The sequence below is a fragment of the Petaurus breviceps genome, unplaced genomic scaffold (assembly GCF_028583685.1).
Source record: "Petaurus breviceps papuanus isolate PSGF00001 unplaced genomic scaffold, PetGlider_PUasm1.0 90879, whole genome shotgun sequence".
Classification (NCBI taxonomy): domain Eukaryota; kingdom Metazoa; phylum Chordata; class Mammalia; order Diprotodontia; family Petauridae; genus Petaurus; species Petaurus breviceps.
This window is the reverse complement of record NW_027187368.1, coordinates 13,576,633-13,591,193: the sequence shown is the minus strand read 5'-3', so window position 1 is coordinate 13,591,193 and position 14,561 is coordinate 13,576,633. Positions and strand designations below refer to the sequence as shown.

General features: G+C 40.8%; 1 protein-coding gene and 1 pseudogene across 1 annotated transcript in view; one reads left to right on the top strand and one right to left on the bottom strand.

Moving 5' to 3' along the window:
- Positions 1 to 2,037, top strand: part of LOC138150496 (beta-defensin 126-like) — a 12,707-nt gene extending 10,670 nt beyond the window's left edge. Inside the window, exon 2 of the mRNA XM_069073960.1 lies at positions 1,688 to 2,037. Coding sequence (XP_068930061.1) covers positions 1,688 to 2,037 — 350 coding nt within the window. The remainder of the gene's footprint in view (positions 1 to 1,687) is intronic.
- A 2,097-nt stretch (positions 2,038 to 4,134) lies between these two features.
- LOC138150540 (sorbitol dehydrogenase pseudogene) lies at positions 4,135 to 5,408 on the bottom strand (annotated as a pseudogene).
- Between the last annotated feature and the right edge of the window lie 9,153 nt (positions 5,409 to 14,561).

The window sequence follows — 14,561 nt, the reverse complement described above, 5'->3', positions numbered from 1 at the left end:
AGAACCAAGGGAGATGACTGGAGTAACAAGAAGAAGAGTATAAACAACATTATTAAAGACACTATGAGCCAAGGAGAATGATGACAGAGAAAGGGGCATGGTGCCTGGGAAGAAAGGCTTCTGTCATTGGTGACCGCAGGAGTAGTTACTTACTCCAAATCTCAATACAATTTATCCATGAAAGTCTTTGATTGCTCTGAGACTGATTTAACTCCAAGCTGTCTTGGCTGAGCAGATATTTTCAAATCCTGCATTATATTCCTAGGAGAGAGGAAGATGGGAGTGAAGAGTGAGCAGGGAGATTATGCAGCCTGAGTCAGAGCCTCCTCACCTCCCAGAGGTCCTGTACTTCTTTCCCTCATATGCTCAGGGGTTCTAATGAGGAATTAGAGGAATCATAGACCATAGAATCAGATTTAGAAAGACAAGGGAGGCCTCACCAGGCCATCTAATCCAGCTCCCTTATTAGAGCCATAACTCACCTAGTCCAATTCCCTACACTTTCCTACAGATGGGGAAACTGAGGCTCAGGGAGATATGTTGACTTGCCCAAGGTCACATAGGTAGTATCAGAGGTAGGATTTGAATCCATGTCTTCTGACTCCAGAACCAGCATCCTTTCTCCCATACTGTGCTACTACCTCAGAGCTGTAAGGTACCTTAGAAATGTTCTGTTCATCATTCCCCTGACTCAAGGCTCCATTTTGTAGAAGAAGGTACTGAAGCCTAGAGAGGTTGTGTATTTCCTCCAATCACACAGGCAATGAGGCAAAGAGCTGGGATCTGAACCCAGTCCTCTGACTTTTAAGTCCAGGACTCTTTCCACTGAGCCATTTAGACCCGGGGCCTTAGTTGACACCCCTTCCGATTATCTTCTCTCCTTGCACCCCTCCCCTTCCCCCCCCCCACCCAATCTGGAGGTAGGTCAAGGCAAAGAAGTCATGTTACCTGGGAATCTCCTCGCAGGACTCCAATTAGCATTCAGAAGGAATACATCTGGGAATGGGGCAGCTAGGTGCCAGGTGTTCAAATCCAGCCTCAGACCCTTCATAGCTGTGACCCTGGCCACGTTTAACTCTGTTTGCCTCCGTTTCCTCATCTGTAGAATGAGCTGGGGAAGCAAATCGTAAACCACTTCTTGCCAAGAAAATCCCAAAAGGGGTCATGGAGAGTCGGACACGGCTGAACGTCTAAACAGCATCTTCTGGGGACTTATGTCCTGAACCTAAGACAGGGCAGATATTAAAAAGCTTGTTTTGCATTTGCTGGGGACAGAAGGATAGAGTGGGGTTGAGAGCTCAAGATATTCCTCTCCATCCTCTCACCTGCTCTGGGACTTCTCAGGGACATAGGAAGATCCAGGGCTTCTGGGTGGCCTCTGTCGGGTTGTCGGTTCCAAAGGGCGGGAGAGTCTGAAAGGTTGGGAAGTGCTTTCCCCTTCCCCGGGAACACAAGCTTCTTTTCTCATCCCCTTGCTCATCACACAGCTTTCCTCTCTTACCGTCGTCCCGCCTACCTCCAAGCCAGATCTCCCATCCTCTCCGGGTCCGCCCTCTGGTGCTGCCATCCCTCAGAACTGGTGTTTGGAATTACAGCGTCCCAGAACCAACTCCCCCTAGGGCCGGCTTTACTCCTCCCATTCTGAGGCGCCCCCATTCACACTGGGGTCTCTCCTTTCCCTGCACAGGTGGTTGGGGAGAGAAAAAATGCTACAATAACGTAGGACGCTGTCGGTCTTCGTGCAAGAAAGACGAGAAGGAGTATAATACCTGCTCCAATAAGAAAAAATGCTGTGTGCCCAAGGACAAGCTCCCCAAGGACACCACGGACGCGTCAGTGGCCGGCAGCTCTCCTGTGGGACCTCCCAGTGCCGGAGCCTTGACCCAGGCAGCAGGTGCAGCCACGGCCGCGGCTGCACCTTCAGAAGACGCTGGGTCTCCAGCCACACCTGCACCTTCGGTAGAGGCCGAGACCACCGCTGCGAGCCCACCTGCAGGTGATCCAGATGCAGTTGAGACTCCCGCACCTGAGACCTAGGCACCGCCCGCCTAACTATCGGCAGGGGAAGGGGTCTAAGCAGCTGCAGAAGGTGACCCCGCCGTTCCCGCTGAGGGCGCTGAATAGAATGAGGAATAAGGCGTAAGAAATGTCGGAGAGCTCGGACTGCCTCCTCCTGCTACCCGATCAGGATACCTGTTCATCTCTGGGTTTCAATAAAGCTTTCGAGACGATCTCCTGTGTGTCGTCATTCATCTGTGCCCAGAGTATTTACGAAGTCTTTGATAAGTATATCGATCAGGCAACTCTGCAGGAATCCTACTTGTAGAAGGTAGTGTTGGGGTGGAGGGTTGGCTGGGACAGGAAGATAGTGGGAAGAAAAGAAACTGTTGTGGTCCTGCCTGAGCTCCTGGGGCTGGGGATTATGTATCCTTTCCTAGAGCCCCTAGCCCGTGGGCTTATGGCCTCGTGTTCTCCTGGGCAAACTATGGTCTTTGCTGGAAAGTGCAGCCACCTCCCAGAAGGCGCTGATAAGAAGGGATGAGGAGGTCAAGACTGCTCTCTCGTTCCCATTCCTTACCAAAGTTCTTTTCAGGGACAGAGGGAGCCTAAGGAGATAAGCACTGAAGTGCTTCCAGGCAAATAGCCATTTTACTGAGGCCCTGTGGCCCGAACTTCATTCTGTGCCCTCTTCCATGAGGGAAACAATGATCATCCAGGTCCTGAGCCCAGCAAAACTCTGCTTTTGCTCAGCTTTCTGTGGATAGGCTGTGCCTGGGTTGTAGAAGCTAAGAGTGATTATATGGCCTTAAGTCCCCCAGAGATACCAGGAAATAGCAGAAAGAGCAGGATCTTGAGGTCCCTGGTATGCCACTAACTGGCATAATTTGCATATTCACTAAGTGCATAGTGACCTTGGGCAAGTCATTTATCCTCTGAGGTTTCACCTATGAAATAAAGGAAATATGATTGACTGATCACCCAGGGCCCTTCCAGCTGTAATATTCTACAAAGAATTCTTTAAAAAGAATCAATTTTCTTCATTTTAATTTTTTCCACATTTTCAAAATTTCCTCTGGCATTCTTCTCTTTCTCCCAAGGTAAACCATCCCATATAACAAATAATATTTATTGAAGACAACAATAAGAAAAAAGAAAAAAAATAATTACTAAAACTGATTAATAAAAGTCTGCAAATAAGTGTGATGTACCACAGGCTTGGACCTCCCACTCCTTCCAAACTCCTACCTACTTCTCTTATCTCTTCTTTGGACCCATACTTGTTTTTTGCAATTGTGCAACATTTATTTGTGAGGGTTTTTTGGTGGGTGTGTAGGTTATCCTTTCACTTTACATTGTTGTAGTCATTGGGTATATTGGCTTCCTGTCTCTGCTTACCTTGCATTGTTTCTGTTCATGTAGTTCCTTCCATGTTTCTTGGTTTTCATCCTGTTGTGTCTTACAGCACATCAATTTTCCATTACATTAGTGTGCCTCCAAATTATTTAGCCACCCCCCCCCAAATCAATGGGCATCTGCTTTGTTTCCAATCCTTTGCTATTTCAAAAAGTGCTCTTTTGACTTTTTTGGTGAGAAAGTCCAAATAGCACCACGGTATTGGTTTTCTTTTGATCTCCAGGTAGAAAGCATCCAACAGTTCAGTTATGTGTGAGTACTGATTAGAGTGTTTGATTGATAAACTCAGTGTGACCCCCTTGTTCATCAGTACAGATCCCCACGATGCAAGGCAAAGTTTTACTGAAAAGAATCACTGTGTCCTTTCTCACCAAAATGAGTGGAACAGTGAAGTTTGCTCCCAAAATCAAACCTCTAGATGGTTCTGGACCATCTATATCTCTCAGATTGATAACCATTTGGCCCAGAGGTTGTATTCAGATAATCCAAGAATTGTAAGGGAATTTAATAGTTCTAATCTGAACTCTCTCCTCTTATTGTTGAAGAAACTTTTCAGGGTTGTACTGGTAAATTTTTAACAATTGGCTCTCTAAAAAAAAAATGGAACCATGAGATATCAAATTAGATATTTGTAAAGTGCTCAACACAGTGCCTGGCCCATAGTAGGTGATTAATGAGTGCTTTTTCCCTTCCTTTTCCTTCTCCCTCTCCACAATACACTTTTTTTCCTGTTAGAATGTATTACTTTTATTTACTCATAATGATTCAAAATAAATCACTTCAACAAAAAAGTCCATCCCCTCCAAAGCGCTCTGGTCAGTGAGCCCCTTAGCAGAGAGAAGCAAGAGGGAGGGCAAGAACTCATATTAGTATTAGGGATTCTGGTCATTGGGATCACATTTAAGCATGACTTTTAACCCTACTCCCTTACTGGATACTTCAAAAGCCTCTAGAGCCTTTTCCAGAGGAAACCTGTAGGTGACTAAGGGCTTGACATTCACCAACTTGGATGCAAGCATCGAGATTGCCATGGGCCATTTATTGCAATATCAAAACACGCCTCTGATGTCCACCTCTCTCACTGCTGCATGTACCAAAGGGACAGTGGCCATCTCATTGCCCAATCCTACTAGCACTATGGTCCCACCAGAACGAGTGGCATAGATGCTGGTCTGGAGAGAAGGTTCCACTCCAGTACACTCAATGGTGATATCTGGTTTGCATCCAAGGAGACTTTCTATCTTACTGGCAATTTCCTGAGGGCTCTCCTTGTTTATTTGGAGGGTCAAATTGGCCCCACATTCTTTGGCTTTTTCCAGTCGAGAGCTGATCATATCAGTCACTATCACTTTAGCTGCACCCATTGCTTTAGCCACCAGCAAAGTGACCATTCCAATTGGTCCAGCTCCACACACAAGGACCTTGCTTCCCAGAGTGACTCCCCCTCTCTGACAGGCATAGATCCCCACAGAGAGTGGCTCGATAAGGGCCCCTTCCTCAAAGGTGACATTGTGAGGGAGTTTGTGGCAAAAATTCACGTTGTGAATGTAAAGCCTGAAGAGGTTCCCATCGTTGGGAGGCATAGCACAGAAAAAGATGGTGGGGGACAGATTGTACCTGCCAATCTTACAAAATTCATCATTGTCTCGGGGAACACCTGGTTCAATGGCAACCCTGTCACCTGGGAGAAGGTTCTTGACTGACGGTCCCACCTTCACCACAGTTCCTGAGGCTTCATGTCCGAGCACCATTGGCTTTTTAACCACAAAGTCTCCAATCCAACCATGCTGCCAGTAGTGGACATCAGAGCCGCAAATTCCAACTGAATGCATTTTCAGCAGCACCTCATTTGGGCCTGGTTTATGAATTGGATAATTTTCCAGGCACAGGTCTCCGGGTCTGTGCACCACCACAGAGAGATTATCAGTCTTGCCCACTGCCATGTCGCCAACTGCCAATCTAGGGTCTGGGGCTCATGACTGCAGAAGGCCAGTTCCCACTACGCCCACAATATACTTTTAAATTTAATCTGAACCATGCCACATACTATTAACATTTTCTCCATCAGTTTAAGTCTAGACAATCAATAAAATATACCAATCAAGCCCAATTTCTGTTTCTCTTTAAAATTTAATAATCAGTTTGAATTGACTCCAGCACAGCCTGAAACTTATGTCTCAGAAAGGTTACTTGACTCAGTCAAGGTCACAAAGTAAGTAGCAGTGGTGCTAGCATTCTAATGATGTTGTCTTGTGGTTTTTCTACCTAGTCTGCTCATCTCTAATCCAAGTCCTTCTTGGCTAGGAAAAAGAATACTACCTCTGTTGTCCTTGCTGTTCTCTATTTCTCTTCACAGCCCAGGTAGAGACAACGTAAGATGGGTTGTTGTGGCTCCCTAGGAAAAACAAAGTCACTATTCTGGCTATGTAGAAACCCCTTTAATAAGAAGGTGGCTGAGGAAGCAAAGTGAATCTTTCAGTTATCCTGGTTAAATGCAGGCCTAGGATCTCAAGAAGATAACACTACAGGTTAGAGTTAAGGGGTGGGCAATAATAACTCAATTCAATTAAAAAAATTGAAGCTGCAGAGGCCTGAGCCTAGGTATAAGGGAGATAGAAAATTCAGATAGACACATTCTCTGCCTTCATGGAGTTTACAATCTACTACATTGATATGAGACCTACACAGAAAACTACCAGAGATAATAATACATATTATCATATGTATTGTTAGATAGTGTTTATAATATATTAGAGAGGTGCAAAGTGTTTTGTTTGCCACAAGTCTTCTGAGGGGAGCAGTTGGTTACTGACTGGAGTATGCAGGCTGTACCTGGGGAAGGACATTACCTGGACTGAATACAGAGATGCTATATATTTTGAATCTCTCCCTTCTGATTGTAGGAAGTTAGGAAGAATTCCACAGGACTCTCTGTACTTTATGCTTAGTGCCTACTTGACTTCTGGCCTTTGATCATGGCCCCAGAACCTCTCCTGGAGTCATGGACTTTCAGGGCTGCCTCCTGAAAAATGGTAAAGGAATACAAGGCATGGGAATTTCAGGAATGATATAGTGAGTATTGTAAAAGGTCTCAAAGAAATTAAGAATGAGGAGAGAGGAAAAGGCCATTTCATTATGATGAAATATCAGTTTTGAGAGAATGGTTCAATATTAAGAAAGTAAAGATAAGGACTGGACTCACAATTTTGTTGGCACAGGGCAGGGGTGGGGAAACTGTGGCCTTGAGGCCATATGTGTTCTTCTAGTGTGTCTTTTTGACTGAATCCAAACTTCACAGAACAAATCTTTTTTAAAGGGGATTTGTTCCATGAGGTTTGGATTCAGTCATAGGGCTGCACTTGAGGACCTAAAGGGCCATATGTGGCCTCAAAACTCAGGTTCCCCACCCCTGGGGTGATCCCAGATGAGGAAACCTTTCCTATCAGTACCAGTTGGCACCTTCTCTGCAATTTAGAATCTTAGAGAGTTGCCTAGAGTAATGTTTGGTTACATGTATTATAGAGTCACAGAGCCAATATGTGTCAAAGGTACAAAGACTCCCTGACCTTCTTGGCTCTGAGGTTGTCTTAATAGCCACTACATCCTTCCTCTCAGTATCTTAAATGAAACTGTATTAGTTCAATAAGTATCTACAACATGAGATTACAGATTATGTAAATTATCTCATATAGAAGAGGCAAGGGAAAATGGTTACAGTGGAGGGAAAGAACAGGAAGGCAAAAGAGAATAGATCAACCTTATTGTCATTGAATTTGGCTTAAGGAGGGAATGACATACACACTAAATAGGATATCTCACCCTACAGAAGAGTAGGGAGGAAGGGGATGAGAGGGGGGATGATGGAAGGGAGGGCAGGCTGGGGGGGAGGAAAGTTGGAAGCACTCACTTTTGAAAAGGGACAGGATCAAAGTAGAGAATAGGACAAGTGGGAGGTGGGATAGGAGGGAGGGAAATATAGTCAGTCTTTTACAATATCTCTACTATGGAAATGTTTTGCATAGCTACACATGTACAACCTATACTGAATTGCTTATCTTTCCCATAAAGGTAGGTGACAAGGAAAGAAGGAAATGAATCTGGAATTCAAAGTTTTAAAATCAAATGTTTAAAAAAAATATATATATATATATATATACTATTATTAATACTATTTTACATGTAATTGGGAAATAAGATATACAGGTACTGGGGCATAGAGATCCACCATGCCCTACTGGAAAAGTCATAGGGGGTATGGGAGAAGATATGGGAAACAGCAGATTGGAGGAGGGGATATCCTGTGGGACCGCTATTTTGGGGCAGTGGGTAGGGGAAAAACAGGGAAAAAATTGTAACTCAAAATCTGGCAAAAATGAATGATGTAAACCAGAAGTTAATAAAGCATTTGAAATAAAAAGATTTACATGAACAGCTGCAAAGTGAATTAAGCAGAACCAAGAAAACAATATACACAATGATTACAACAATGTAAAAATAGAAAGAATGAGAACACACACAAAAAACATGTCAGCATTTCAAATTTATTAAAAACAAGAATGACTAGAAGGAATAGTTAGATACCTGACATTATCTCTTTACAGAGGGAGAAGATTCACAAGTGTTGTACAGTGCAGATGTTCTCAGACTTTTTTGATGTATTGATCAGCTATAATGTGGTTTTTCCTCTTCTTTTTCTTTTCTTTTTTTTGGTCTTAAATATATTATTGTTAGGTGAGATGTCTCTCTGGTAGTAGAAGGGAGAGGGATACTGAAGGAAATTATGGTAAGATAAAAAAAACACATCAATAAGAACTTCATTTAAAAAAAATCTTTTCATAGGAAAGCAGCTACCGGGCAAGAGGCCAGCTGCTTCTTTGTCAATGTTGTTTTGTTTTTCCTGTCTTCAACTTTATAAAGTTCATTACTTGCTTATATCACTTCCCCCTGAGCCCCAACCTCATTCTATTTTCTTGAATCCTAAGTTGTACAGCACCAGGGGTCACAGTTTAGGAGAAGGTATTCCCTTCAGTTGAAACAATCTTTTGTCAGAAGGAAAAGAGTATTTTAGTAAACTTATTCTTCTTTCCCTTTCAACACTCCCTTCTTTTCTCTCTTATCAATTTCTTCTCAAATCAGGTCCCCAGTCCTACCTTGTGGCTGGGAATTCAGAATCACAGAGCCATAGACCACCAAGGACAGCATCCAGTCCCTATTGTTATAGGAATGGCTGTACTGTCATACAAAGAATCTTGGACTGAGAGTTAGAAGGCCTAGGTTCTAGCCCAGACTCTTGTTACTAACTCTGCATGACTTTGTAAGTCCCTTTTCCTGAGCTTCATTTTTCTCTTCTATAAAATAAGGAAACTGTCTAATTACTAAGTCATTTCTCCTCCTCTAGTAGAAGTGTTCTCTTATAAAAAAATAAATCAGTATAGTAAGGCAAAACCAAACAAGAATAGCTGTGGTTTGGTTGTATCCAAGAATATGTCTGTTCTGTGCTTCTAGTCCACTCTCTGCCAAGGAATGGAAAGCATTTCATTACCAATTATTTTAAGTTGTGATTTGTTGCTGTCTTGTTCACAGTTCCAGGGTGATTCAGAGGTGATTTTTTTTTAAAGATTTGCTGGTATTTCTTTGATTTTTTTCCTTAATTCAATTTTATTTTATTTTCACTTCTGAATTCTCTTCATGTCCTCCCCTCACATACTGAGAAATCAAGAAAAACAAGACCCATTACAAATGTATTGTCCAGCAAGACAAATTTCCACATTAGCCAAAATTTTTTTCAGAGTTTCAGAGTTGTTTAGTCAGTCAGTCAATAAACATTTATTAAGTGTGTATTATGGGAGAGGATTCTGGGAAGGTGGTGGTATAAATCAGAAAACTTTTGGCTCTTCAAATTTCCTCCATAAAAAAAAGACAGTACTTAGCCTCAGAGTGAATATAGAGCAGCAGAAATAAATAGGACTAGAGGTAAAGCATCCTCCTAAGACTACTTGAGAAGACACTACAAAAGACTTGAATTCCTGAGGCAGAGGTTCAGCCAGAGCGAAGTGCAAACACCTCCAGGCTGACTTTGGGGAATAAGCCATGGGGGCAACTGTACTGGGAGGCAGCCTCAGTCTCGGAAACTTTTACCTCACTCAGAGTGTGGGGGTCAGACTTCTGAGTAGAAGATTGAAGGACCTTTCACTGCTGAGAGACCCCAAGCACACCTGTGCTGACCAGATTCAGACCAGGGCTGTGGAGGAGAAGGAGCTAGCACATGCCTGGTGAGTGTAATAGCAGAAGGTTGGGGACTCTGCTGGCTATGGGCCCTTGCAGGAGACCAGGGTCCCTGGTTTCAGTTCCAAGGCAAAGAGAGGGACCATAGAGAGCAAGATCATTTGCAGGACAGTGTGACTGGGGGCCCTAGCTGTAGCTTTGGGGTGCAGAGGAGAGTTCAAGGTTGGGCTCCAGGACAGAGTTCAGAAAATAACAGTAAGAATGACCTGAGGCTTGGAGTATCATTTCCCACACCTTGGGACTAGAACTTGATTATAATAATAGCTGCTAAAAACAAAATAAAATGAAGAAAAAGAGTAAGAAAAGAAGAAAGAATCCAACTATAGATAGCTACTGTGGGGATAGAGAAGATCTGGGTTCATATTCAGAGGAAGATAGAGGAGTTAAAAAAAAAACAACATTCCTTTTCCAGTGGCAAATGTCAAAAGGTCCCAAGCACTAAAAGAGTTCTTGGAAGAACTTAAAAAGGACTTTTAAAGTCAAATAAGAGCGGTCAAGGAAAAATTAGGAAAAAATAAGAACATTCCAAGAAAATCAAGAAAATTATGAAAAGAAAATCAACCAACTAGAAACAGAAAATAAAAAATTTAAGGAAGAAAATAATTCTTTGAAAACTAGAATTTGGCAAAGAGGAGCTAATGATGTCATAAGACACTAAGAAATAATAAAACAAAATAAAAACAATGAAAAAATGGATGAGAATGTAAAACATCTGATCAAAAAAACAACTGATATGGAGAATAGATTGAGGAAAGACAATATAAGAATAGTTGGACTACCTGAAAGATATTATCAGAAAAAGAATCTTCATATAATATTGCAAGAAATTATTGAGGAAAATTTCCCTGAAATTCTAGAACAAGAAGGCAAAGCAGAAATAGAAAAAAAAAACACCAATTATCACCTATCGTGTTTCCCCGATAATAAGACCTATCCCGAAAATAAGCCCTCCCCTTACTGTGTAAGATTCCTCTAAAATAAGCCCTCCCCCGAAAATAAGCCCTATTGAGATTGCTACTGTAGTGAAGGTGATCCCCTGTGCTACACGCTACATTACAGTACCCTCTGTATGCACCGTTCCCCGCCCCCCGTGAAACGCATGCCACGCTCCGAGCTACATCCAATCAGAGCTGCAGCAGTGAGTGCGTCATCCTGTTCTTCCCCAGTGATTTGCTTATTGAATAAAGGTACATTTTTTTGTTCACATTTACCTGTTTATTAAAATTGCTGTCAATGTTCATTAAAATAAGCCCTCCCTTGAAAATAAGCCCTCTGGTGTTTTTCTGTCCAAAAAAATAATAAGACAGTGTCTTATTATTGGGGAAACACGGGGTATAAGAGATCTTCAGGAGGAAAATTTACAGGAATATTATAGCCAAGTTTCAAAATTCCCAGGTTAAGGAGAAAATATTGGAAGCAACAAGAAAAAAAACCCCAACTAATTTAAATATCATGAAACTAGAATAAGCATTACATAAGACCTACCCATTACAACATGGAGGGACTATAGGTCTTGGAATACTATATTTTGTAGATCAAAAGAGCTGGAGTTATGACCAAGGAATTTGAAGATGTTTCCTGCCCCTTAATGGGCTTCACTGGGTGCCCAAAGAGAGACACTTGCTTAGGGGAGGCTTGTTTTTCAGGAAGGCCCACATCTCTTTTTACTTTGTAATTAGGTAGTGGGTCATGAAGGTTGTGATGTCCTCTGACTATATATATATGGTGAGGTTTTGTTTTGGGGCTCACTTTGGAAAGAGTTGCGTGATTTGGCCATTGTGGGTAGCCATTGAGCCACCCAGCTTTGAAAACCCAGTGATGCTTCTCTCTCTGGTAACTATGTATGTATGTAATGGTCAGACAGCTAGAGGCCCTGTCTATTGGTCTGTTGAATTGTTATTTTCTTTGTATTTTTTGTCTGTTTGTAATTTCTGTTTGTATTTTCTGAAGTTCAGGGTGCTAACTTTTTCCCTTGAACTAAGTGAATTTTATGTGTGTGTGTGTGTGTGTGTTTGATTAAAGTAAGATTGTTAACCCTTTTTGAGCTGCTTTCCTTTAGAAAAGCAGATCAAAGAACCTGTGCTAGTAGCCATCCTGGGTATGCTAGGGTGCTTGCTGTTACACTTACTCAGCAAAATTAAGTCTAATCCTGAATGAAAAAAAAAATGGACATTTAACAAAGACTTTGAATTATTTGTGACAAAAATAACAGAACTTAATTGAAAATTCACCATACAAGATCCAGGAGAAATATATGGTAAACATTAAAGACCAATTATAATTGTTTACTTTGTATATCAGTACTCTTATGACTGTCATCATTATTTGGGTAATTTGGGTTAAAAGGTATATGATAGAGTGATTCAAAAAATAAAACTGCATAGGGAGAAATAAAGAAGAAATGAGGCATGAAAGGATGAGTTGAAACAGAAGAAGCAAGTGAGCAGAAGGCAGGTAGTGATGGAAACTTATTCTCATTAGAGATGGGTTAAAGAGGGAATTTTATATATATATATATATATGTATAAAAATCCTCTAAATTTAGAAAAATATAAGAAAGTGAGTGGCTAGGGTGGGGGGGAAAGGATAAAGGAGGGATTCTTATAAGGGTAAGTTAAGAAATAGTAGGGTAAGGTAAAATTAGAGGAGTGAGGGGAGATAGGACAAATAAGATAAGAAGGATAGTGAGGAAAAATAGGAAGGAGGGAAATATACAAGTAATTATAACTTAGTATGTGAATGGAATGAATTTCCTCATAAAATGGAAATGGAGAGCAGATTAAATATCCGAATTCAACAATACGTTGCTTTCAGAAAACACAATAAAAGTGAGAGACACAAAGATAAAAATAAAGGGAGGAAGTAGAATCTATTACATAAAAAAGTAGGGGTAGCAATCATGATCTCAGACAAAATTAAAGCTAAAATAGATTTAATTAAAAGAGAACAATAGGGAAACCACACTGTCACCAATGTTATTCAATATTGTTCTGGACCATTTAAAACAGCTAGATAGTATAAAATACCTGAGAGTATACCTGCCAAAGCGGACACTGGAACTACATGAACATACATTTTTTATACAAATAAAGTCAGATTTAAATATTTGGAGTAACATTTATTGTTTATGGGTAGAGAAAGCCAATATAATATTTAATGCTATCCCAATTAAATTACTAAAATATCATTTTACTGAGTTAGAAAAAATAGTAAAGTTCATTTAGAAGAATAAAAAGTCAGGAATTTCAAAGAAACCAGGAGAAAAAGATGTAAATGCAGGAGATTCAGCAGTATCAGCTTTAAACTATATTATTAGGTGAGTGCATTGCTGAAGTGTAAAGGGGATCATTTAAATTATTTTAAATAAAAAAATTCTTGCATAAATAAAACCAATATAACCGAGAATAAGAGGATTGCAGAAAATTGGGAAAAAAACTTTTCTCTCAGATAGGATGTGATTGTGTTGGATACTGCTATGGGGTAGGAAATAATGAAGTAGTTGGTTAGGGAAACACGGAAAGACTTGAACTTATGAAGGAAGATGCTATCCACTTCCAGAGAAAGAGATAAGTGGAAATATGCATAGTAGGGTCTTATGTATACATGTATTGAGGGTATATGTGTATATATGTGTGTAGGGTCAACACTAAGTGGTTTCTTGTGCCAGCTCTAGAATGACATACACAACCATGAAAGTGTGATTTGTAATCGTGGTCCAGGCATAATTAATCAATGCAATCGATCATTGGATTAATACTATAAGCAAGGTTTTTATAGAGTAATGAAACAAAGAAGGTAATTATAGGTCACTAAGTTTTCTAATACTGCTTTGTTCAGTTTCAAGATGCCAGACCGTAATGTCAATTAGGCCTTGACAATAATCATGGCCTTGCTGTTTTCAGTACCCAATGAATAGTATCTAAGAATGTATAAAAATCATGAAAGGCAGCTAACATCTTCTGGCCAGAATCCCAGAAGAGGGCACAGCCTTGGATCTCAGATATCAGGCAGGCTCTGATTTACAGCTGCTTCTCATGGGAAAACCTTTGCTGGTCATATGGAATGGCTGCAATGGCAGCAACATTGTGAAAACCCAGAGCTAACTATCAAGGAGCAGACTGATTCCTGGAGCAGATGTTTTGGCTCCTTTCATATGGGTATGTTTATAGATATCTACATATATGTATATAGATTATATATGTATATGTGTATATATTGTTTATATATATATGTGTGTGTGTGTGTGTGTGTGTGTGTACAATTTAATTTAATTGTAGCCTTCTCTAGGGTGGGGAAAGGTGGAGAGGGAGGGAGGAAAAAAAGTAAAAAGTACACAGCAGAGAACAAAAGAAAACCAAGAAGGAAGCAAGGAAAAGCTAGGCAGCATTGAAAACAATATGTAACATTTGTTATATAGGCTTTTTAGAAATGGAAATTTATTGTTTTATATTGAATCCTCTCTTATGTTCTGCTGTGTATATGGAAATGTTTTTTTTCTTTTCTCATTTTGTATTTAAGTGTAAAATTAATTTTAAAATTTACCCAAAAAGAGTGCCTATTATGTGCTAAGCTCTGGGGATACAAAAAAGAGGCAAAAACCAGTCCCGGCCTCAAGGAGTTCACAATCTAATTGGGAGACAACTTGCAAACAAAAATGTACAAACAAGCTGTATACAGGATAAATAGGAGAAAATTAAGAGAGGGAATTAGGGCAACTAGCAGGCACAATGGATAGTGTGCCAGGCTTGTAGGAAAGTAAGGGAGGCTCATCTCCCTGAGTTCTAATCTATTGTCAGACACTTATTAGTTGTGTGACCCTGGGCATATCACTTAACACTATTTGTCTCTGTTTCCCCATCTGT